Below are 24,680 nucleotides of genomic sequence, written 5' to 3'. Positions count from 1 at the left end.
TGTGCACAGGAGGGAGTGTCCAAACAATCAAGTGAAAGACAGTGCCAGGGTCAGAAATGGGGTGAGCTTTGGAGGTGGCTGAAATTGCTAGAAATGACATATAAACACATCAACCGTAATACTGTTTCTTTCTTGGTTGAATTTTTTTTTAAAAAAAACCTTCATGGTTTTTACACACGATGCATTACATGTCTTGTTATGAATATTCTGAATGGGCAAAAATTACACCCAATATTTACATTAAATATATTAAAGCTCATTCATAAAATCTATCATTATAGCATACTTTTAAAGCACATTTTAACAACTTGGTTTGCTTATATATTGCAAGCTAAAATGAAGTGAATGCATCAAAATCTTACATTTATGCTTTGTTACACTACAAAATGGGAAGAAAAATGAGTAAACATCCAGCATATTTTTGAGAATGAATGTTAATACACTTTTGCTAAAATATATATGCATGATTTATGTCTATTTCATAATTTAAATTAGCTGCTTAATGATGTGGAGCTGCTATCTTCTCTTTATCCATTTACCAATGCAATTTAATTTCAGGCAGAATCAAAGCATGTTTTCCAGACTCAACTGCATGTCCTTAGGAAAACACGTCCTCCAAGTGAGAAGGAAGATGATCGGTAGTTCTCTACCTGAACCCACGGATTTTTATTCTTTATCTTAAAGGAAACTCAGTTTCATTTCCATCAAAATCCTCTACTTAGAGATGGGTAAACAGGGCCACGAAATCTTCAGGACATTGTAAAACAGGACACAAGGCAAGGCTGGGCATCCCGAATGACTGAAGGTAAAGGTTAGAGACCAATGGGAGGTAGAGCTTTGCTTTTGTGAGACAGAGTCTCGCTCGGTCGCCCAGGCTGGAGTGCAGTGGTGCAATCTTGGCTCACTACAACCTCTGCCTCCTGGGTTCAAGAGATTCTCGTGCCTCAGCCTCCCAAGTAGCTGGTACTACAGGTGTGCACCACCATGCCTGGCTAATTTTTTATGTTTTTAGTAAAGACGGGGTTTCACCATGCTGGCCAGGTTGGTCTCAAACTTCTGGCCTCAAGTGATCTGCCCACCACGGCCTCCCAAAGTGCTGGGATTCCAGGCATGAGCCGCCACGCCTGGCCAAGCTGGGGGTTCTTATTTGGTCACTCATTACAGGAAACACATGCCTTTCAGTCACACTCATTCTTAACCACCTGTCATCAAGTCAGAAGCAGGTGAGGTAACAACAGTCATTCTGAATCTATAATTCACAGGGCCCTCAGTAGGAAAAGGAAGCAGAGCTTGGTGCAGCTCTGTGCTTCAGGGTAGCTGGTGGTTTCAATTAAGGCCTGTGTGTTCAAGGCCCTGAGATTTCTGTTAGCAGAAGAAAAAATGCCTAAAAAATCAGCTCTGAAGTCCCAGGCCGAGGCCCGGGCAGAGTCCCACAGACCTGGGTCCAGCCCCTTCCCAGGACTATGAACGATGTGGGAAGGGCTGGGTCTGAGAGATGCTCAGCCTACAGTCAGGCTGAGGGGGAAGAAATGGCTTTATTTAGGCTGGGGAAAACAAAGCTGATCCTTATAAGAAATACGAAAACAGTCGTTTCTTGACCATGATAGCTACCAGGCATAACTGATTAAATAGAAACACTTGCAAACTTCCCCAATTAACAATGCCTTTAACTGTTCCATCTTTTCTTCACAACCTATCAAGTGACAGGCTCCCCACTCTTTCTGGACTGGAAATTTGGTCTTACATGGAAAGCATGACCTCAAAAGGCGACGAAGTGGAGACAAGAAAGGGACATGACAGAATCAGGAGCCCAACTAATTTACAAGATGGAAAAGTACCGTTGAATAACCAGCAATGGCTGTACCTCTCCAAACTCACGAGTGGATGTGGGAACCACCCACATGTGGACTGGATGAAACGCTGGGAGGACGTAGATGAGACTTACTGCTGGGGAGAGAGGACGGATAAAACCCTGCTCCTTGGGCACAGAGCTCAGGACACCAGGCAGCTTCCTGTCTGGAGCGTGGGAGAAGAAATACTTCAGGGAAGAAGTAAAGACATCTTGATGCAACTCATGGCAGCAAAAGCCAGACTCCTGGGGACGGAAGGCCTGCTTGGCCAGCAACGCCAGCGAGAGCCCTTCAGCAACTTCCCGAGACCCACCTGGCCCCACTTCCTCCACCTGTTGGCCACGCCACAGCAGACAGGGCTCCTGAACATGCACCCTCACGCGGCCTCTTCGGCCTGTTCCTCCTGGTCATGTGGAAGGCTAGCGGGACTGGACAGCCCGGTGGGTAGGCAGGAAGCGTCACACATTAAGGACTAGAGTCTGCGTCCCTGGATGACACGGAGTCCTAAGGCCGGGAATGACAGCAGTGTTACTGGTCCTTCCTGACTCTGCGGCTCCTTCGCTTGGTCAGTTCACTTCCATGAAATCAAGCCAGCCCCAACAAGACAATCTCTCTGATGTATGCCCTATGTTAGGTACTAAAACTTACCCTTTCCATTTTTTCTTTTCTACATGGGGCAAATTCCCTTAGTCAGAGGAAGAAACAATTTTAATACTAGTAAGACTAAAGGCCAAAAACACTTTATACTAAGAAAAGATAAAAATCTCTATCAATTCCGGGATAACTCAGAGTAATACGGACCAATTCCCTACTTGGAGAAAGGTAAGGATGATAAAGGACAGAGCCCAGAGAATAAAGAAAGCCGGTGTCTGCATTCCTTTCTGCACCCTCCCCAGAAGCAGGGCGGAGTTTTGAGAATAAAGAAAGCTGGCACTCCTGTACCCCTCCAAAGAAACACAGTGGAGTTTTAAGGAAAAAACACACAAAGAAGTGGAAAGATTTGCTTTTACTTCCAGCCTTTTTAGTTCATCTACTTACCTACTAGTATCACCCAAGTTAAATAGAATGTGTATTTAAACTTCCTGAGACTTCTATAGGAATTATTATTTTATTATTAATCAGGCCTTTGCATCTCTTGTGCCACTGGTTTTAAAGACTTTCCAGCTCCAATCTGGCTCTGGGTTTCCTGACAACCAGGACCATTCTCTGTGGCTCACTGCCGCAGCCAACGAATGCTGACAACCAAACCTGCAGCACGCGGTGGCATGAGACTTTCCGGCCAGTGATCAATCCGGAAGACAGTAAGAAAACCAGCAAATACAGCTGGTACTAGATAGCAGCCGCCATTCTAATCAGCTTACACATGGCATCATTTAATCTTCATGACACCCCAGGAAGCAAGGAGGACTGTCATCTCTGTTTTACCAATAAGGACGCTGGGACACAGAGATGTCACATCACACCCCCAAGGCTACAGTCCATGGGGGAACCAGGATGTAACTAGGGATGCCTGACAGCAGGGCCTGGGCTTTCAACAGCTGCTTACACTGCCCTCACGAGACACCTGCCAGGACTGTTTTCTATTTAAGAAGAACATGAGAGGTTTCAAACATATTTGCAAGGTTCTCCACTTAGAGACATGCATCGCACAAGGCTACAGTGCTGCAGACGGCTCTCCGTGACCCACCCTCTCCCTTCCCAACTGTTTCTTTCTTGTCACCCTCCTAGAATGGCGCAGTGTTTTCCAAACAATGGTGGTGACTGTGACCCAAAGGATGAGCCACAAGCAGATTTTTTAAATGAATTACATCAGATAGAGACAAATGGGAAATGTCAGGGTGTGCGCCATGTGGCCGGATGCATTTGGCTTCACGGTGCTGAGTCTCTGCGCATCAGGCCCCAGTATGGGATGGCTCTTCCCTGCGGAGCGCAGCTTGGGAGTCGACCACTGGCCCCTGCACCGAATTGTGCTGCCTTGACAGAGCAGGTGCGGGACAAGTGGCTGCTGAATGTACAAACGGACGCACCACAGAGTGCTCCAGGTCAGGGCATCGGTAAATCTGAGTGGGAGCATTCCCTAAGTCAAGGCTTGTTGCTAGGTACTTAATTGCTCTTTCAAAACTGGATAAATAAGGAAAACTGCAGCCACCAAATTATGTATACACCAAAGCAAACCAGAGCAAAACACACACAAACATACAAACATCAAACACCATGGCCTTACCCCTGCGCCCAGGGTACACGTGCGGGTAGTACTCGTAATAAAGATCTGGCTGATCAAGGTTTCCAAAGGGTTCAAATTCCATCTCAGCATTCTGGAAGAGGCCCAACTTCACTAGCAGCGCCAGCCTCACAAACCAAAGCTAAAAACACAAAACACAATGGAAATAAGAGATTATCTACATATATCCAGTTCAGAAATTCCTGTTCCTTATGAAGTTGGTGTTAGAGGTTAATTTCTCAAATATTAAAATGAGGGCTAACCTAACTTTCTATCTTTGCGTATTTACACAATTGTGTTTAAAAAATTATTCTTGAGGCTGGCTCATGCCTGCAGTTCCAGCTACTCAAGAGGCTGAGGTGGGAGGATCACTTGAGCCTGGAGTTCAAGTCCAGCCTGGGCAACATAGTGAGATCCTGTCTCTAAAAAAAAAAAAAAAAAAAAAAAAAATTACTATTGAGCTTAATAACAATGTGAATGATTTTATGTAATTGTTTACTCAATAAGTAAACAGTGCTTATTGAGCAGGTGTGCGTGCAAAGCACTGTGCTACATGTCATGAAGATGAAAAGGCACCAAAGGAATGTGCCACCTAGCTGGGGGCGGGGCGGGGGCAATGGGAGCAGGAAGGAGGGAAGCGAAGGGCTGGCTCACTGCCTTTGAAGGCAGCTCTCAGGGCTGTGGAATTTCAAATGGCCACAGGCTACGGAAGGGTCTGCTGGTTCAGGGAACGTCAGGACAAAGGCACAGAGTGGACAGAAGGCAACGTCTGAGGGTGCAGTGTGCTCTGACAGCATCTGGGGTGCATTAGAGAGCTGCAGAGCCAGAGACTTTTAGGATTAAAAGGGGTTCCTTAGAAATGACCTAATTTGATCTGACTTTACTGATGAGAAGAATGAATTTCACCAAGTGTCTGCTGAGGACGGACGGGTAGATGAGGCATGCCACACGACGGAATGGCACTCGGCTTTCACGGAGGCAGCCCCATCGTTGGTGATGGAGATGAGCCTGGGGGACGTGACGTTAGATGAAACAAGCCAGGCGCAGACAGACAAACACCGCGTGATCCCACTTACACGTGGAATCTGAAAACGCTGAACTCACAGAGGCAGAGTAGATGGCCGGTGCCGGGGCTGGGGTGGGGAGTGGGGCAGGCAGGGGAGGTTTGAGAGATGTTAGTTAAAGGAAACAAAATTCAGTGAGGCAGGAGGAATAAGCTCAAGAGATCCACTGCAGACATGGTGACCACAGTTACAAACGCTGTACTGTATACTAAAAATCGCTACACACTCACAGCATGAGAGACAACACATGTGATTTAGTCATTCCACAGTGTATACGTATCTCGTCATGGTCTGAGGGTCTGCACACAACATGAGAAGATGAGAGTTCGCATGGGAGGCAATGGGAAGCCATCCAGCTCTTGACTAGCTTCATTTCAGACTGGCTCCTAGTGTAGACCTCGCCTGCCCTCCCCCCGACCCCCAGCCTCAGCAACCACCAACTACTCTGCTCCTGGGACTTCGGCATTTTCAGATTCCATGTGTAAGGAGGCTGGTTCATCCTCCTTAGGCAGCCTGGTGGTCCCTGGCTCCTGGGAGGTCATCATATTGGGGTTGGGTTAGTGCCGACACCTGACCAACAAAGTGCACCACAGCCCGGAACTCCGGGCCCAGGTGACCCTCCCGCCTCGGTCTCCCCAGTGGCCGGGACTTCAGTCACGTGCTACTGTGCCGGGCATAGTTTTTGAGCAGGAAAGTGAGACGATCAAAACTGTGATTTAAGACTTTTTTGGAGGTAGTCTATGGAATGAATGTGAATAAAGAAACCTGAAGTAAGTTCCTATAGGAGGCTGAAGCAACACTGCAATGAGAGCTTCAACTGCAGGCGGTGGTGAGAGAAATGCTAGAAAAACAGTCTAGGATTTAGCAAACCAATGGATGGACAGGTGATGGCAGAAAGCGCGTTTAAAGCTAGAGCGGCTCTTCTTGTCAGCTCTTGGGGAAGAGGGAGAAGGAGGAGGAGCCTGCTGAAAATAGCTAAGCTGTCAGGGCTCCCCAGAGCTGCTCCTTTGAAAAGCTCCTCACAGTTCTGAAGGACCTGATGATCAGTTCGGTCCTGGAGGATTCCCATGTAAGCTAAAAACTTCCCAGGGAAAGGTAAGACTTTATCAACGTTTGTGGCTGTTCCTTCTCATCAGATGAGTTTCCTTTTGTTCATGAATCTACTTTGTGCATTCCTTTCTCTTTTTTTTTTTAAATTTCAGAGCAAGTGATATTATACCAAGAGGAGCCAACCCATGGCACATGGACCTCTGTCCTTGGGGTGTACAGAACCAGCTGCTCCTGCACCGTTTCCCACAGGCTCAGACATGCCTCGGAGTCCCGCTCGGGCCAGCTGCTGCTGCCAGTCACGAGGTGAACCCACCTGCTGACCCAAAGCCATGCCGGTCCCGCCATGAGACTGAGTGTGAGCACCCATGAGTGTGCTTCCGGAGCACACACAGGCGTCCTGACAGTGCACAGTGAGAATTCCAGTGCCCGAGTATGGTATCAGCAGACTTAGGAGAGAAAGAAGCAGGATGTGGAAATACACTTTCTGTTATTGGCATGAAAGGCCACGGTCCTGTCCATGTCCCCACACTGTGATGAGCCAGGTTAAGCGACAGCACCTGAAAGGTGTTCTAACCTGCAGTGAGTCTGTCGTGTGGCTGGTGGGCAGCCCGCTCTTGCCGTAGCCCTGGCCATGGGCGGTGAGGAGGCGTCCGCACAGGTCCACTGCCGCCCTCCAGTTTCTGCAGCTCTGCAAGACAGGGCAGACACGTGACCAAACACACACGCAAGGCGCGGGAGAACACAGACCTGGACGCACGGCCCCAGGACACAGCCGCTCACCTCGCTGCAGGCAGTCCCAGCCAGCCATTAGTAACCACGACAAGGTCAGTGTGCTGGCGGCATGGAGGGAATGCCATTTGTCAACGTTGCACGTGTAATTAGGCAATGAGCGCGCCAAGCCTGAGACACAGTTCAAGCTGATCAAATCATAAAAGCATGAAAATTTAACAACTGATAGAACGTTGGGAGGGGCTTCTTATTGGAAAGCTCCCCACATCTCTCAATCTATGTGACTGCTTTCCTTGTTAGCAAGATTATCTTGTGATTTCTGTCAATTTAAGATCAATAAATTTGATGCTGTGTTGGATATATTTATTTGTATCTGTAAGATCTGCATGTGACTCTAAGAAGCTCTATATATTCATAATTCTAATTTATCAATATGAAAAAAATCAATGAACTATGTGAACACAACATGTTCCAGGCCCACGTGGCAACATGCAGCGGACTTTCCCACCAATAAACATTACGCTTCCATGCGGGAAGGCGGGCTGCTACTGACACACTGGCGGGGTCCTGTAGACTCCTGTGTTTATCTCCACCCTTATGCAACAGAAAAGGGAGGGCCATTAGGCAAATGAATGGGAAAATAAGATCAGAATGTTTAAACCTTTTAAGAAGCTAAAAGTGGACACTCACCGTCTTTTCTCAATGTAACAGGCACTGTTGTCACACCCTGTACATGTCCTCGTTTCTGCAGCCAGTCAGTAAACAAGCTTTAAGCACCTCCTGCCTGGCAGAGGCCGCAAGGCTGGTGGGGAGGTTACTGAATGAACGCTGTGTCCTTGCACTCAGTAGTGGTACGATCCAGTGAGGGAGACAGACAAACAATATGTTTCTCAAGAATTCACTCAATGATTTTGTGTGTGTGCCAAGCGCTTCTCTGACAAGAAGTTTAAGAGTTTGTGTATTTTAAAAACGTGTGGTCGGGCCTGCCACACACTTCCACACACTAACTCACACACGTGCTGCGCCCTCTCTGCACCTCCTGCACTCCACGCCAGGACACGGGAAACTCGGGCCCTGCTCATGAAGCGCCTGGGAGGGAAATGAACTCAGCTTTGCCCGAAAGTTGCTCTGCTGTCCTTTATTTGGGCGTCCCCAGGTGGGAGCTAAGGGCTTGCTCTGAATCCCAGCTGCAGTGGGGGCTGTGCCGCAGGCAGGAGAGGGGGGCTTGCGTCTTCTGGGGCTCTGACACTCACACTGCAGGCTCAGTGATGGCTGCGTTTACAGAGCGGGGGTCATCTGTCCCACCTCACAGATGTGACCATCAGAGAAGATCTATGGAAGTGCTGAGCACAGTGCCGGGCACGAGGCAGACATTAAAAACGTGGACAGTGCTGCTACAAATTCCCAAACTGTCCCTCCATAAATCCAGCGTCGGCGTGCGTGTGCCTAGTGAAACCGCATGTGTGAGGGAAGGAACTAGTGCTGGGCCCGCAGCATCAGACAGGTCAGGCTCTATGAAGACCAGCCGTGTGACCTGCCACAAGCCGCCAGCTGTCTCCGGGACGCAGGCATCTCAGCTCCTCCAGGTCTTCTCAGGGGTTGAGAGTTTGTCTTTCTTTTAAAACGCTGAACATTCTACTGTCCAGATTACCAGTTAGTTTATCCGCTGACCTACGGAAGGACCTCTTGGTTTTGTCTAGTTTTTGGCAACTATGGATAAAACTGCTATCAACATCTTTGGGTAGATTCTCGTGCCAATATGAGCATTCAGCATGACGGGCAGAGATATCCAGGAGCCTAATACAGTGACCAGATTGCTGGGCTGTTTGTGAGAGTCTGTTTAGTGCTTCGGGAAGCCGCCATGCTGCCTTCCTAAGTGGCTGCCCATCCCGCCTTCCCCCAGCAGTGAGGTCCCGTGGGGCCGGCACATCCCAGCACCGGGTGTCGTTGGTGTGGTTTTCAGCCGCTCTGACCGGCATGCGTCTCACTGTCAGGTGGGCGTGCCCACCGTCTCTCTCAGTTTCTCCTTTCACTGTACCTGCCACAGCCTCACCGTGAGTACCGGCCTCCATGGCACCGACCAGCAATCAGCCTCACCGTGAGTACCGGCCTCCATGGCACCGACCAGCAATCTGCAAATATTAGCAGGACAACCCAAAGGAGGTTGCTTAAAATGTATCTTGTAGCTTTTTTTTTTTTGGAAATAAGACCAGCACATACATAGTGAAGTTGGCTTTTCAGCTGCTAAAGCAGCCCCACACCTGCACTGGAGTCTGTGGCTTTCTTCACTAGCTGGTGTGTGGCCACTAGCCCAAGTCTGAGAACCACTGATGAACGGTGAATATCAAACTGGTGCCACGCTCCCCAAAACTGTCCACACTACAGCGAAGAATGTCACATAACACAGGATTGCTGTGTTCTGGTTGACAGTTCAGAAATATTTTTAGATTGGTTAAGATAATTTACTAAAACGATCTCCAAATGCCTTCTCTAGTCTAAATTCAATGCAATAATCACTTTATATAATACAAATGGCTATGTATATTCTCTTTGAATTGCAAATGTGCAAGAGTGAGAGGGAAAGACATCATGCCAAGTCTGAACAAGTTCTATACACGCATCTCAGCAGAGCCCGTATCCAGGGGCAACTAATAACTGCTCCCTTCCCGGTTCCCTAGGCCTGAGGCTCTGGCCTTTGCTGCTAGAGGCTGGGGCCCTCTTCCCTCAGGACATGACCTACAGTGAAGACAGGCAGGAGTTAAGCAGGGAGGCGGGGAGGGGCAGAGACCCTAGAAGAAGACAGAGTGTGTGAAAAGCCTGGCCAGAGCAGGCTCGGCGGCCAGGGGCAGAGTGCAGGTGCAGGGCTGAGGGGACGCAGTGAGGATCAGGGGGCCAGAGGGAGGCCGTGGACGGGGCGCCGAGCAATAATCACTTTATATTGTGAGGATGAGGCGAGGTTGGGGAAGCAGGCGGGGACGGGGTGGCACGAGGGAGGTGAGGCAGAGGAGGGTTGGGGGTGCCGGCCTTTGCAGGCTTCCAAGAGCATGGGCCACAGCAGTGTTGGGTCATCACCACATTTGAAGGCTCCAGTCTCCCTGCACTGACGGGGTGAACTCAGGGTGCCTGTGTAGATGTGAGCAAAGCTATCAGGAGGACGTTCCAGCAGCCAGGCCTGGTGCTGGCAATCTGTGTACATCCTGTGGGTGCCCCGCCCCCGCACTAACTGCCTGGGTTGGCAAGCAGAGCTCACGGGAGCCCAGAGCACAGCCTGCTGCGCATGTGCATGGCGGGAAGGTTTTGTGCTACCACGAAGAGCTGGGCATCCACAGCAGAGCTGAGCAGCTGCCGCAGATGCCGTGTGGCCAGGAAGTCCACAAGGTTCACTCTGTGGTCTTTGACGGAGAATGCTTGTGGATCCCACGTCTAGGCCCTTGTGGGTCAGTAGTTTACTTCTTCCGACTTCAAGGAGGACTGTGGGTGACTTCAGCCCACAGGTGGCTTGTGACTGGCACCTGAGGACAAGGCACAGGAGCGGAGACGCCTCTGCGGCGGCAGGAGCTTTACGTGTACTGTATGCTGTGACAACGGAACAGTGGGCTGGTATTTGCCACGTGCTTTCTGTTTCGTTCTTTCGTGGCTGATGACGGTGAATTAATCATTACTTGTATCGCTGGTGCAGAGTGGCAGAGGCAGACGAGAATTCGTCCAGAGGCTCAGTGAGCAGATGTCTCCAGGAGGCAGCTGCAGGGGAACTCAACACTTGCCAGGTTCCATGCAAAGCTATTAGCAGCTTTACTGAGAGCTGGCTGCACTGAAGTCAGATGAAAGTAAGATTTGTGGAAAGGCTGGCACTGGGCTCACACCTGTAATCCTAGCACATTGGGAGGCCAAGTCAGGCAGATTGCTTGGACTCAGGAACCTGAGAAGGGCAATATGGTGAAACCCCATCTCTACAGAATAAAAATAATCTGTGTTTAGTCGCACGCGTCTGTAGTACCAGCTACTTGGGAGGCTGCAGTGGGAGGATTGTCTGAGCCTGGAGGCTGAGGCTGCAGTGACCTGAAATCATGACACTGCACTCCAGCCCACTATCAGAGTGAGACCCTGTCTTTAAAAAAGAACTGTGGAAACTGAAGAGAGGGAAGCGAGAGACGGGCAGCCGCAGGGACTCTAGGGAGGTCAGCACTACCAGGCTGTCGGGAGGAGAGGCAGGCGGCCGTGCAGAAGGTGAGACACTCAGTGTCTGTGTTTAGCCAAGCACCTGAGTGTGTAAAACACAGATGGGGAGGCTGCAGCTGGAGAGGCTGACCACACATGAGGAAGGAAGGATGACCCCTGGCTCCAGGTTCCTGGCATGAGGGAACGCGGGCCGAGGGCCATCTGCCGGGAGGACAGTCTGCCCACCGACCTCAGCAGGTGTGTGTCCAGGACCAGGGCCATGAGGTGCTCCGGTTTTGCTCCTAAGCTGGGAGAAAGTCACTCATTAAAAGTGAGGAGGAAGGGGAGGGGTGGCAGGCTTGAGGTATTAGTAGCTCTTGGTGATTCTCGTGAGGATTCACAGTTAACCCAGGTAAGTTACTCAGAACCACGCTGGGAGCACGGTGAGTGCTCAGGAACGCCATGCTCCCCACCTGGCTCCTCAGCACAGCACTTCCGTAACCTCTCCACATACGTCTTCCCTCCTGGACTTGTGGACTGTAAGCCCTGTAAATGCACGGGCTGTTATTTTTGGTCATAATAACATTACAAAATAGGCATTATGATGACTTCTCTTTTGAGACAGTCTCGCTCTGTCATCCAGGTTGGAGTGCAGTGGTGCGATCACAGCTTGACTCCCTGGGCTCAAGTGATCCTCTCACCTCAGCCTCCGAGTAGTGGGACTACCGGCTGCGTGTGTCACCATGCCCAGCTAATTTTTGTATTTTTTGTAGAGACAGGGTTTCCCCTGTTACCCAGGCTTGTCCTGAACTTCTGGGCTGAAGTGATCTACTCACTTTGGCCTCCCAGAGTGCTGGAATTACAGGCATGAGTCACTATGCCTGCTACTATGACAATTTTTTTTCTTTTTTTTGAGACGGAGTCTCTGTCGCCCAGGCTGGAGTGCAACGGCAATCTTGGCTCACTGCAAGTTCCGCCTCCTGGGTTCAAGCAATTCTCCTGCCTCAGCCTCCCGAATAGCTGGGACTACAGGCGCCTGCCATCACGCCTGACTAAATAAAAATAAATTTTGTATTTTTAGTAGAGATGGAGTTTTGCCATGTTGGCCAGGCTAGTCTCGAATTCCTGACCTCCAGTGATCTGCCCATCTTGGCCTCCCAAAGTGCTGGGATTGCAGGCATGAGCCACTGCACCCGGCCAATGACCATTTTTAAAAATGAGAAACTTGAGATTTTAATTCTCATGGAAAGGATAACAAAGAAGGTGATGAGTAAAGTTGGCGGCATCTGCATTTTCTCATCTATTCACTCAGTGCCCACTTACAGACCACCTGCTGTGGGCCAGGCACTGTGCCAGGCTCGGGGGGCACAAGGCCAGCGAAGAGCCCGGGTCCCAGAAGCCAGGGCGAGCTTCCGACATCAGGTCGCAGAGGTGAGATGCTGGTTCCAGGCAAGAGCGGGCAGCTGGGTGCTTCTACACAGAAATGCATTTTGAAATAAAATGTTTGGAAAAGGAATCTAGCTGCAGTGTACAGACCGACTGGGGCAGTCTAAAGACCAAAAGTGGTCAGGCCTGCTGCATCGCCTGGCCCGGCAGGAGAGCAGAAGGCGGCAGAAGGGAGGGCGCCGGGGCTGCTCTGTAGAGGGAGAGGGAGACCCAGACACAAACTAACCAATGAAACACCAATGCTGAAATCTGAGGATGGTGCGAACATGTCTCTACCCACCCTGGGCAGGCGGACACGGAGATGCAGCAGGCAGATGAGCTGGGCTTTACGGAAGATAAAAAAAAACAATGACATAAGATGGTGGAGCAGTCACGTGAAAGTGTCTGGTAAACGTGTAGTTGGCAGGCTGCAGCTGAGGACAGAAGACACTGGAGATGTGGGTTTGGGGGAAGCATGTGCCAGGGAGAGGAGGCCCAGCGAGGGATTGAGGGAGGCTCTCTGCAGAGGAGCAGGAGCAGGTTCCACAGAGCATCTGTCCTGCAGCCGAGGAAGGCCACCCAGGAGGGCACAGGGCATGGGCAGGGGAGTGCGCCCAGGAAGCGGCCTGGGGGGCTGCTGTGCTTCTGCTCTCAGCTTCCAAGAACAGGACTGCTGCCTACGGACACAGGAATGCTTGCAGGATGCCCCTGAGGTTTCCGGGAAAGGAATAAAGAAACCTCCCTGTGGCAGTTGCGGCGTGAATGCTTGTGAGGCACAGAAGCTCCCAGTCGCTCCTTCACTTAAGCATTTTCTAAGCATCTATGAGGAGGCACCCCATGTCAGGCAACGGGAGTCCAAAGATAAATGTGGTATGAAGGGCAGCCACACAGAACAAATGGCTACAAAGCAGGGCGTCAAGACAGACACAGATGCTCCGTCCACACCCACTGTGAGTTAGAAATGCCGTGAGTTGAAAATAAGCGAATGCAGGCCAGGTGTGGTGGCTCACACCTGTAATCCCAGCACTTTGGGAAGCTGAGTGGGGTGGATCACCTGAGGTCAGGAGTTCGAGACCAGCCTGACCAACATGGGGAAACCTCAGCTCCACCAAAAATACAAAACTTAGCTGGGTGTGGTGGTGAGTGCCTATAATCCCAGTTACTCAGACGGCTGAGGCAGGAGAATCACTTGAACCTGGGAGACAGAGGTTACAGTGAGTTAAGATCGAACCACTGCACTCTAGCCTGGGCAACAGAGTGAAACTCTGTCTCAAAAAAAAAGAAAAGACAAAGAAAATAAGTGAATGCACCTAACGTACTGAATGTCACGGCACAGCCTAGCCTAGCCTACCTTAAACACACTCACAACACTAACATTAGCTTACAGTTGGGAAACTCAGAAAACACAAGGCCTGCTTTACAAAGTGCTGAACACTTCATGTGGCTTCTTGAATTCGCTGAGACTGAGAAACAGAATGGCCGTGTGGGTGCTCACATCACAGTTCCCACTGAATTGGGAGCGCTTTCACCCCATCATAAAGTTGAAAAACCTTAAGTCAAACCACATAAGTTGGGGACTGTCTGTACGTACACACACATGCATAGACACATGCAGCAGACCCTCTGTCTGCTGGGGACCAGTTCCAGGACCCCCGGATACCAAATCCATGACTGCTCAAGTCCTAGGCTGATCCCCCATATCTGCAGGTTCCACACACGTGGATTCAACCCACCACGGCTGAAAGGTTGCTTGCCCACTTCAGTGCGTTTCCCACCTGCGGGGGGTATAATTCATGGATGCGGAGCCTGAGACGTCAAGGGCCAACCGTACGTTATCCACATATTAAACACACGCATGCACACATGTTCATGACACATGGACACCCAGCGTGGGAGACACCAAGATTAGTGGCACAGGGGCGGAGAGTCTCACGTGATGAACAAGAGCAATGCACGTGAACAAGGGGGACGGCGTCCCTCGTGGGGCAGAGGGCACACGTGGCACAGCATGGACGCGCCTGACAGCCCGGTGGGGACACTGCTCCACCGACGCCTGACCATTCAGGAGGAGATGGGCCAACACACGCGGAGCACGCTCAGGGCACTGCAGAGCGGGGGCAGCTGGAGGACGGGTCGGGGCACGGGGGGTGAGGCTGAGCTGGAGCTGGAGCTACGGGCCAGACCCTAGAGTGGCAGACCCCGGAGTGGCAGGCAGGAGGGGAGGACAAGAACCCAGGCGGCTTTGCGGGGACAGAACGAACTCTAAGGACTCAATCCAGAGTGGGGTGACGGCTGCCAGGACCCCACTGCCGTGCTGATCTGGATCACACGACGAAGTGAGATTTCTTCTGAGATCACACGTGCCTGGTTTGAGTGACTGGTTACGATGCGTACTGGCTGCCAAGTGGGTCACATTTCCCAAAACGGAATGAGCTGAATCTGCAGTCCTACGTGCTGATGGAAATATAATTAAATCACACATGCAACATACTATGTGCTAAAAATTAATTATATCCTTTGAAACCACTTAAATTTATGATAAAACATTTTAGATAGCTTAAAAATGTGTGAGGGGGTACCTAGTTTTCTAATTCTTTGGGGGGTATTATGTGAATAAAGAGGACACTGAGCTAGCTTAGCGAACAAGGCACCAAGAAACAAGGGCCTGAATTAGCACAGGAGGGGAGGCGCAGGCAGAGGAGACGAACGTTCATGTGAACTATACAGGAGACAGAAGTCCTGGGTTCTGGCCAGCGCTGATGGGTACTACCATAAGCTGACTGAGAGGATACAGCAGAAACAGCGAAGGTGGTGGGTGCTGGTGAGATGATTCCGCATACGGACACCTTTGAAACACATACAGTTCTGTCAGGCAGGTTAGCTGCTTAAACAGAGTTAGCGAACACACCCATCTACTGTCTCACCTCTGTGCACCTTGTGGAATAGCACAAAGTACAAAGCAGTCAAGTATGAAGTGAAAAAACAAAGTCAACTGTGGACAATGACACAGTATCCTCATATGTATCCTTCTAATCTTTTTTTAAAAATAACATATACTGTTTTGTATCCTTCACTCAAAACTTCCTTATATCTTCAAATATTTTCTTGGGACATGATTTATAATGGCTGCATGATATCTAATCACACAAAAGTACACATTATTTGTTAATTTGATATTTGAACATGTGTCACCTTTTCAGAAAATATAAAACTGATCACTAACAGACCACCACTCCACAGCGCAGCTGGTGCTACTGAGCGGACCGAATGACACCCTACTCATGTTTTATCTAAAAGCTCTTAATCGAGGGTCTCTGGGATGACTATGAGTAATAAAGACAATGAGACAATCCTTTGCTACTACAATGACCAGCTGTCCCAGGATAAAAGAAACCAAGATCATATTCCCTTGAGTCCAAGGAGTCAAGTTTTTGACTATTACAAATGAAAGCAGTACAAAAAGCAACAGAAAAACCAGAGTCCTAGATCAAGAGGGTATGCACTGGTTAGACAAAGGAAATTGCCCATTTCTGTGAACAACAGTTATGAACAGTTAAGAGGAGAAACTCTAAATACTAAAGTTCCATCAGTAACCTGGAGTTGTCTCTTTGCACTAAAAGTGTTCAGCTGTTTTCTTCTGGAAGGGTTTTTGGTAGCAAAGACCACCATTTATTTTGTGTAACAAATGAACAGAATTCTGTACATGGCGATTGTCCTTTCTTTGTGGTAATACAACTCCCATTTGTGTCCAACACCCACGGCTAAGTGGGGCCTTTTCAGGTGGTACTTGTCAGCTTATTTGGCTTCCTTTGTGTGAAAGGCATTCCTAATTCCATCAAGGTTGTAAGTTTAGACCAGATCTAAACAGCACAGGCCGTGGGAGACACAATTCCATCAACGATTTAGAACAGATGACGGCCCAGTCTTCGGCTGGCCACCCTGGAGTTGCAGATGACAGCGAATCGTTCTGGATGAAGGTGCAGCTGGCCACGTGTGTCACCGAGCCCTCACATCACGCCACCTCTCCCGCCTCCCCTCCAGTCAGAGCTCACCTGCACTTGCTCACTGTAAGATGAGTACCCTTCAAACCAACCTCAAACCTGATCTCAGTGGAGCCTTTCCTGCTCATGGTGAAACCTTCCTATTCTTAATTCCTGTCTCTCCTTTGGCTCCTTTGGGGCAGTGGCCTCATTCAATGCATTGCTTTTTAATTTCTAGAAGCCTTTCCTTAGTATGGCACTCAGCATGCACAAACAATTGTGGAACAGATAGTAAGTTCAAAGCACTACAAGAAGACAGCACAAGAATAAAATAATGCTTAACCACACTAGTAATCAAAGAAATGCAAATTATAACTTACTAGTGAGTTGATCTTCACTAGGAAAAAATATTAAAAAGCAAATGCCATCGTTAGCCTAAAAAATTAGAAATTAAAAAAAATTTTTAAAAAGATACAAGTCAGAGTAAGCAAGGAGACCCTACAGCAAGCACACTCAGGTACTGTGGAAAACATGATCTGGAACCACCCTCTGAATGGCAATGAGCAGTATTTATTCACGGCCTCCAAAGGGGCCATACTCTTCCACCTCGTGATTCTCCTCCAAAGATTTATCCTAAAGAAATAATCACATATGCAGAAGTCTGTACAAGAGAGTTCATCCTAAGATTATTTATGACAACTTCAGATTATCTGGCTATTAAAATGTTTTAAAAGACACTTTAATATGGAGAAATGCTAAATATATAACAAATAACAAAAAGACACAAAAGAGGGCCGGATGTGGTGGCTCACGCCTTTAGTCCCAGCACTTTGGGAGGCCGAGATGGGCGGATCATGAGGTCAGGAGTTCGAGACTAGCCTGACCAACATGGTGAAATCCCGTCTCTACTAAAAATACAAAAATTAGCTGGGAGCGGTGGCTCAAGCCTGTAATCCCAGCACTTTGGGAGGCCGAGGCGGGTGGATCACGAGGTCGAGAGATCGAGACCATCCTGGTCAACATGGTGAAACCCCGTCTCTACTAAAAATACAAAAAACTAGCTGGGCGTGCCTGTAATCCCAGCTACTCAGGAGGCTGAGGCAGGAGAATTGCCTGAGCCCAGGAGGCGGAGGTTGTGGTGAGCCGAGATCGCGCCATTGCACTCCAGCCTGGGTAACAAGAGCGAAACTCCGTCTCAAAAAAAAAAAAAAACCCAAAAAAAAAAAAAAAAAAAAAAATTAGCAGGCATGGTGGCACATGCCTGTAATCCCAGCTACTCAGGAGGCTGAGGCAGGAGAATCACTTGAACTCGGGAGGCGGAGGTTGCAGTGAGCTGAGATCACACCACTGCACTCCAGCCTAGGCAACAGAGAGAGACTCCATCTCAAAAAAAAAAAAAGATACAAACTGATAGAATCATATGAATTTCATGCATAGCATATATGCAAATACGTATATCCATTCATCTTCATACATGCACACTATGTATGGTATAGATACACACACGTCTATATACACATATACTAAAATGTAAAAGAACAGTGGTTATATAAGCAATGTTTTTCAATGTCTCTTTTCTTTTTGATACAGAAACTTGCTATTTGTGAAGGCAGGAAAAAAGTTTTGTGAATTAAAAAATGAAAAAAAAGTTTTGTGAATTAAACTCAGGCAGACAGGGCTTTGATGTCCTGGCCTTTTAGAAACCAACCATGTGCACGTCCACTGCTGTCTACACAGCGGCAGCCTCGGGAGGATCATCCCTACCCCATCTCTGCACCTAGAACAGTGCTTGATATGCAGGAACCAAATTCATGCTGGCTGAAGTAACACAGCATTTTCACAAGCATGGAAGATGTAAATTACTATTAAGTACAGCTGCTAAAGCATAAGCAAAGTTTTTGGGTTTTTCTGAAAAAATAAAAAGGATTTCAATATAGTAAATATAGAATCTCCTGATTTTCAATTTGCCGATGCCATGCAATGCCCAGTGAACTCGATTTATTATGTCTGATGGACCTCAAAGGAAATTAGAATTTGTGTGGGTACAAAAACATATAAATCGGAAAATCTGATTACGGATACATATATATATATATATTTATTTATTTTATATCTTTTTTTAATTTTTTTTTATTTTTATTTTTTATTTTTATAAAGACGGGGTTTCACCATGTTGGTCAGGCTGGTCTTGAACTCCCAACCTCAGGTGATCCGCCTGCCTTGGCCTCCAAAGTCCTTGGATTACAGGCGTGAGCCACCATGCCCGGCCTTATATATTTTTTAAACAAGTAAGAAATATTCCACAGTAAAGGCTCCCATCTCAGTTTATACCCACTATGTATGGATACTCACCACCAATAAAACATTGACATGTGCAATAAAATTATTTGGAAGGACTTTGCAAATATAAAGTACTCCACAAATGACTAAAAATAGGAAAACATATCATATAAAAAGCCTTCAGCTTTTGCTATGATTTCATATTCTAGGACTTGTTTTCTTTGTATCACACTAGATCACAACAATTAAAAATAAAGCAAAAGCCTCACCATCTTAATTATTCATTTTTTTGGGGAAATGTAAATCTTTTAAAAAAGTGGCTTCTTTCCTGACTGAAAATAGGAAACAGAAATGTTTCTGTTTCTCCCAATATAATTTTGTTATAGTTTCTCCCAATATGATTTTCCTACAGATGACTGAAGATGAAAGATTTACTTGGATAATTGCTGCTATTGATGAAGTGTATACTATTAGTCTAAGCAATTTACTGGTTAATATCGATTGGTCTATAAATAACATGTAGTAATATCTACACAAACTTACACCAACCTGAGAGCCAATTTTCTAGGAGTCAAAACAACCCAGTTCCCTAAGACAGTAACACAAAAGAGCAGGCAGCACAGTCTGGGCAGCCTTTCCACCTGCATCTCCTGGGTGGAGGCGCAGAGGGCTTGGAGCTGGCAGACGTGTTGGAGGACACAGAGTGGGGAGCAAAGGGGCGAGGTCCAGACGCAGCCTCGGATCTCAGCTGGGGACGGTCCCCACTGCAATTCAGGACAGAGGTGACTGAAGAGCCCCTTCATCTCTCATTTAGATGTAGATCATCTTCTGGTGTGACAGTCAGACACATCAGTAGAGGGAACAGAGAGATGATTTTTTCCTTCTCCTTCTCCCTTCCTTTTTTTTTTTTTTTAGACAGCATCTTGCTTTGCTGCCCAGGCTGGAGTGCAGTGGTGTGATCATGACTCACTGCACCCTCGAGTGCCTGGGCTTAGGAGATCCTCCCACCTTAGCTTCCCAAGTGGCTGGGACTACAGGTGCGTGCCACCACATCAGGCTAATTTTCAAATTATTTGTAGACACGGGGGTCTCCTTATGTTGCTCAGGCTGATCTTGAACTCCTAGACTCAACTGATTCCCCTGCCTCAGCCTCCCAAAAATGTTGGTATTGCAGGCATAAGCCACCGCACCCAGCCAGATGATTTTCTTTGTATAGTAATTTAGAAAAACATTAAAGGAAAAAAAGAGAAGAAAACACAAGTTATTTTAAAAAAGTTTACAATTTACAATTTATACTTTCCCAAATTTTTTTTTTTTTCTGAAAAGAGAATATAAAATATTTATTTGGCTGTAGTCAAGTTTAATTTGTATTTCAGAAACATTTCTAGGCACAAGAATATTTTTGTTCACGCCCAAAGAGATCGGCTGAGACTGTAACTGTCTCTCCTCACTGAGGTGAGGCTTTGCTATCACAGCCTTTGTCGGAGGCCTGCCAGGACATGATGGCTACTTCGTGGTCACAGGAGTTTCTGAAGAGAGTCTTAGGAAAAAACTTTTTTTGCAAAGTTGTAAGCAAGGGACAGCAATGTTCCCAGGACTTGGTGACAGAGGGAGGCCCTTAGCCGGCCTGCAGCAGAAGGGACTGGGCTGCAGGACAGCAGTGGCAGCCTCAGGAAGAGGAACACAGCCACCTGGAGGCTGCCCCTGGCCGGGCAGGGCAGGAACAGAGGCGAGTGTGGAAACAGGGTCATGTGCCCGATACTCAGGGTGGCACCAAGTGAGTCTGGTCAGGTCGGATTGTGCTGCCCAAAACCATTTTTGGTTTTCAGAGGTTTCTGGATTTCACAGAAGGGGCTAAGGAATTACTGACCTGTTTTCAAAAATTAATAGAAGCCTGTACATTGTAGGCGGACTTTTGTAATTTGCTTTTATTGCTTTTGAAATTATCCATACTGATGAATGGGGCTCTAGTAAATTTATTTCAATCGCTCCAAAGAATTTAATCGATTGCATATAATGTATTCTCTTTTGGCTACTGAATATTAAGGTTTTAAATAAAATGTTTGCTGAATTAATACTAGTAATATGGCAGCCAACATTCTTGACTATGTCTTTTTACACACATGTACAAGAGTTATTCTAAAGTATATAATTGAAGTGGGATTGTTGAGTCAAAGGTTATAACAAAGCATGTACTGCACTAGCATTTTTTTTCTAGTTTAATTTTTTTTTTTTGAGACAGGGTTTTACTCTGTCACCCAGATGCCCGATCATGGCTCACTGAAGCCTTGACCTCCCAAGGTTCAGGTGATCCCTCTGCCTCAGGCCCCCAAGTAGGTGGGACTACAGGTGCATGCTACCATGCCTGGCTAATTTTTGTATTTTTAGTAGAGATGAGGTTTTGCCCTGTTGCCCAAGCTGGTCTTGAACTCATAAGCTCATCCACCCACCTCAGCCTCCCAAAGTGCTGGGATTATAGGTGTGAGCCACTGCGCCCAGCCTTATTAGCTATTGTTAAATTGCTCTGCAAGGCAATGCACGTTCCCATCAACACTGCGTGCTGCCCACCTTTTCCAACTGGTGCTGCCAGTGTGACAGGCTTGTCAGTTTTTCTCTTCTTTAGTGTGTCTCCTGGTGCAGGCCTCCCACTGGAGGTACAGTAGACACTTCTTTGGCCACATCTGTCAAGCACACAGGTGTTCGGGGGTTTATTTTGCCAGCCCGGGCAGAGCAGAGCCTGAGCCTTCTGATCTTCAGACTTGTCCGAGAGGTGATGTGGAACCAGCAGAGCCAGGGCTCTTGGTTAATGGACAAATGCTGGAGAGGGAGGACTGGCCAGGAGGAACCAGCAGAGCATCGTGCTCTAATGCCAGGCACTCTTTTCCTTCCAGAAGGGATGTGACTGTGGCCACCGTGAGAGCCGCAGCCAGTTCTTATAATTGCATGCAGCCTGCTATTTGAAATTATCATTGCTTATTTTCTTAGTGTGGTTTTACTATTTTTTTCCTTGTTATTTTCCACCTTATTCTGCTTCCCAGTGGCCCTCCTCCATTTTCAATGACAGATATCAGAAATACGGAGCAAAGAAATTATTTTTAAAAACAGACTCTAAAGTACACCACCTAAAATTTTAAACTTTGTGAAGGAAATATTACGATAATCTCATAATTACCGTACACAACATGTAGAATTCTAACAACGAAGTTAGTTTGATATGAGATAAAGATTTTAGATCAGTATTGCTTTTGCTTTTTTTACTGGGAATACAATACAGGTTCTATTCGAAAAACTGAATATCGGCATTACACAACCTCCAAATGTTGAGAAAAAGAGTCTCATAAAAATCACTCAAGTAACTAATAGTATGTACATAATTTTTCCCCATCTAAGATTCAAAGGGAATTATTGACTCTATGATGCCATTAATGTGATTAAAATGTCCTTCTCCCAGGCAGTGACATCCATTTCCCTGTAAACTATGATCTTCGGAACCTCTGACGTAACTTAGCAAGATAATTCAGAAACCCTTTCCTGGCTGCCTTAAAGACAACAGGAATTATTTTAGGACATATTAGAATTAAAATACCAGTGCAAGTTAAAGATCCTTTCATAAATACATATTTCACCTTACGTAAGCTTCCTTGTTAGGCCTGTTAATAAAGTTTCTGATGGGCTCAAGTATTTCCAATGTGAGGAAGACATCAAACCAGTGTATATATTTATTAATAACAGGAAGAATCAAAGAGGGTAAAAAGTAGCCTGCAGAAAAAACTATGATTAACATGCATGGCTTTGTGTGTGACCAGCTACTCAGGAGGCTGAGGCAGGAGAAATGCTTGAACCCAGGAGGCGGAGGTTGCAGTGAGCCGACATCGTGCCATTGCACTCCAGCCTGGGTAACAAGAGCAAAACTCCGTCTCAAAAAATAAATAAATAAATAAATAAATAAATAAATAAATAAATAAATAAAGCACAGCCAGGCTGCCAGTCCAGCCGCTGCCTCAGGATGGCGCATCACAGCAGCTTTTCCGTGGCCAATTCGAGGGGCCACACCCACACCCTCGGGAATAGAGCATGGGCTGGGGAAACAGCTACCCTGGAGATGTATAACTGCATTAGCAAATTATAAAGTACACAGACATTTACAAATTAGCTGTTTTCCCCCCTTTAAAAAAAGAGTATCTCCATCTGTCTTCAAAGTTTTCCAATCATAGAAATAATTACAGAATCACTTCGGTAGCATTCGACTGACATTTACTCATATTTAAACTTAGTGTGATGTGTGAAAAGTCTGCTAACCCCCTAAGCAAGCGATGCTTGTTTACCTTTTTGAGGATGCTCTACTGTAAACATGGTAAAAGATGTTGGGAAGAAAGGCAATTGGGGGAGCACAGTTTCCAGTGGCTCACAGATCACCTGAAGCATTCGTATACCAAACACCTACAGTTCAGATCATCTCCTGCTTTTATTTGAGGGGAGGGTCTCTGCCTGGGTTTTTGCACTTACTCTGAGTTAATGAGTAAAGACTTCTGCATGTTAGGTGATCATGTGAGTGACAATTCCACAGCCTGGGCAGCTGAGGAAGAAGGAGATGGGAGTGTCCCGGGGGAGGGTGTGGCTTCTCTGACTCTGGAAGGGTTCTCCAGTCTCTGCAAGGTGGGGAACAGCTGGGAACTCTGCTCTGGGGCATGCTGGAGCTCTCGGGATTCCCACCAGTTAGAGACCCGGGCCTGTCGGATCTGCTATTCAAGATGTGGTACCAGCAGCTTCTCTGTGGGAAGTGGGTACAGGGCATGGGGAGAGAAAAGGGAAATTTCACTGCCGGAGGCTGTGTCTGTGTCTGAAGACACTGATGAAGAATCACAAGACTTAGAATAAATGCGTGAATCTGGAAGTTATACTTCCTTTAAAAATAGTATATGATCTTCATGTCAGTGATGAGTACATTAAAAATAATAACAGAGTAGCACTTCTAAATCTGAGTAAATACCATAAATGGTTAAGAAGGCAGAACTTCATGGACCAAGAGCCCTATCTTAGCAACCTTTACTGTTATTGCTTAAAAGAGAAGAGGCTTAGTATGTGTTTGCTCAATGAAACACAATTGAGAACTTGTTTGTTTCAATTCCATCAAATACAAGGTCTTCTCATGGGCAAATCCTGCTCCTGGATACCACCCATCCTAGAAACGGAATGGCAAGGCATAATTCCCACAGCGTGCAGATCCGACGGTTTTAGAAATACTAAGTCATTCGGTGGGAAGCAGTCAATGAGCAAAACCGCCACCAGCGACTGAGCTCTTCAAGGGGCTGTGTGGACTACGTAAGGGACGCTGGTCACATGAGCGAGGACATTTGTTTAGGGCCAACCTCTACACCTCTGTAGATCCTAGTTTTCTAATCTACAAAGTGAGGATTTTGGACTATATTAGTTTTCTAAACTTTTTAAATAGTAAAATTTATCCACCATTCCCCCTAACCCCCAGAAAAAGAAACCTCAAGAGAAACTTACATATAAACTAGACCCTGCGGAAATGCTCCACGTGACACGCTGGCCCTACCAAGTCGCCTCCCCAGGCCAGGACCAGTCACCCGAGGCCCCTCCCAGGAGCCCTGGGGTTCTCAGAATCACAGTTTGAAAATGTGCTTGATTCGATTTTCATTCCGATTGCCTTCCTTTCCTTTTCTGTCACGGCAGAGGAAGAAATGCTCCCCCTCTCTGCAGACTCATCTCCCTGTGATTTCATTTCTTCTCACGCTTTGTGCCCTCCACCAGAAACCACCCCCACTCTATCCTTCTGCATCAGCTCCTTCTCTATTTCTTTAAACCCAACATTCTGATGCTATTTCTTTTTTTTTTTTTTTTTTTTTGAGACGGAGTTTCGCTCTTGTTACCCAGGCTGGAGTGCAATGGCACGATCTCG

The 24,680-nt window shown here is 47.2% G+C and overlaps 1 protein-coding gene across 3 annotated transcripts in view; it reads right to left on the bottom strand.

Annotated features, from left to right (window-relative positions):
* The window catches only part of TRAPPC12 (trafficking protein particle complex subunit 12), a 92,881-nt gene that overhangs the window by 45,051 nt on the left and 23,150 nt on the right, over nucleotides 1–24,680 (bottom strand). For all 3 annotated transcript variants that reach the window (XM_074393532.1, XM_039462255.2, XM_039462259.2), the window contains 2 exons: nucleotides 6,760–6,873; nucleotides 4,075–4,213 (listed from right to left, as the gene is read on the bottom strand). In XM_074393532.1, the coding sequence (XP_074249633.1) occupies nucleotides 4,075–4,213; nucleotides 6,760–6,873 (253 nt within the window). The remainder of the gene's footprint in view (nucleotides 1–4,074; nucleotides 4,214–6,759; nucleotides 6,874–24,680) is intronic.

The sequence above is a fragment of the Saimiri boliviensis genome, chromosome 1, assembly GCF_048565385.1.
Source record: "Saimiri boliviensis isolate mSaiBol1 chromosome 1, mSaiBol1.pri, whole genome shotgun sequence".
In the NCBI taxonomy this organism is placed as follows: domain Eukaryota; kingdom Metazoa; phylum Chordata; class Mammalia; order Primates; family Cebidae; genus Saimiri; species Saimiri boliviensis.
Note: the sequence above shows the minus strand (reverse complement) of the source record. Positions and strands in the feature narration are given on the sequence as shown.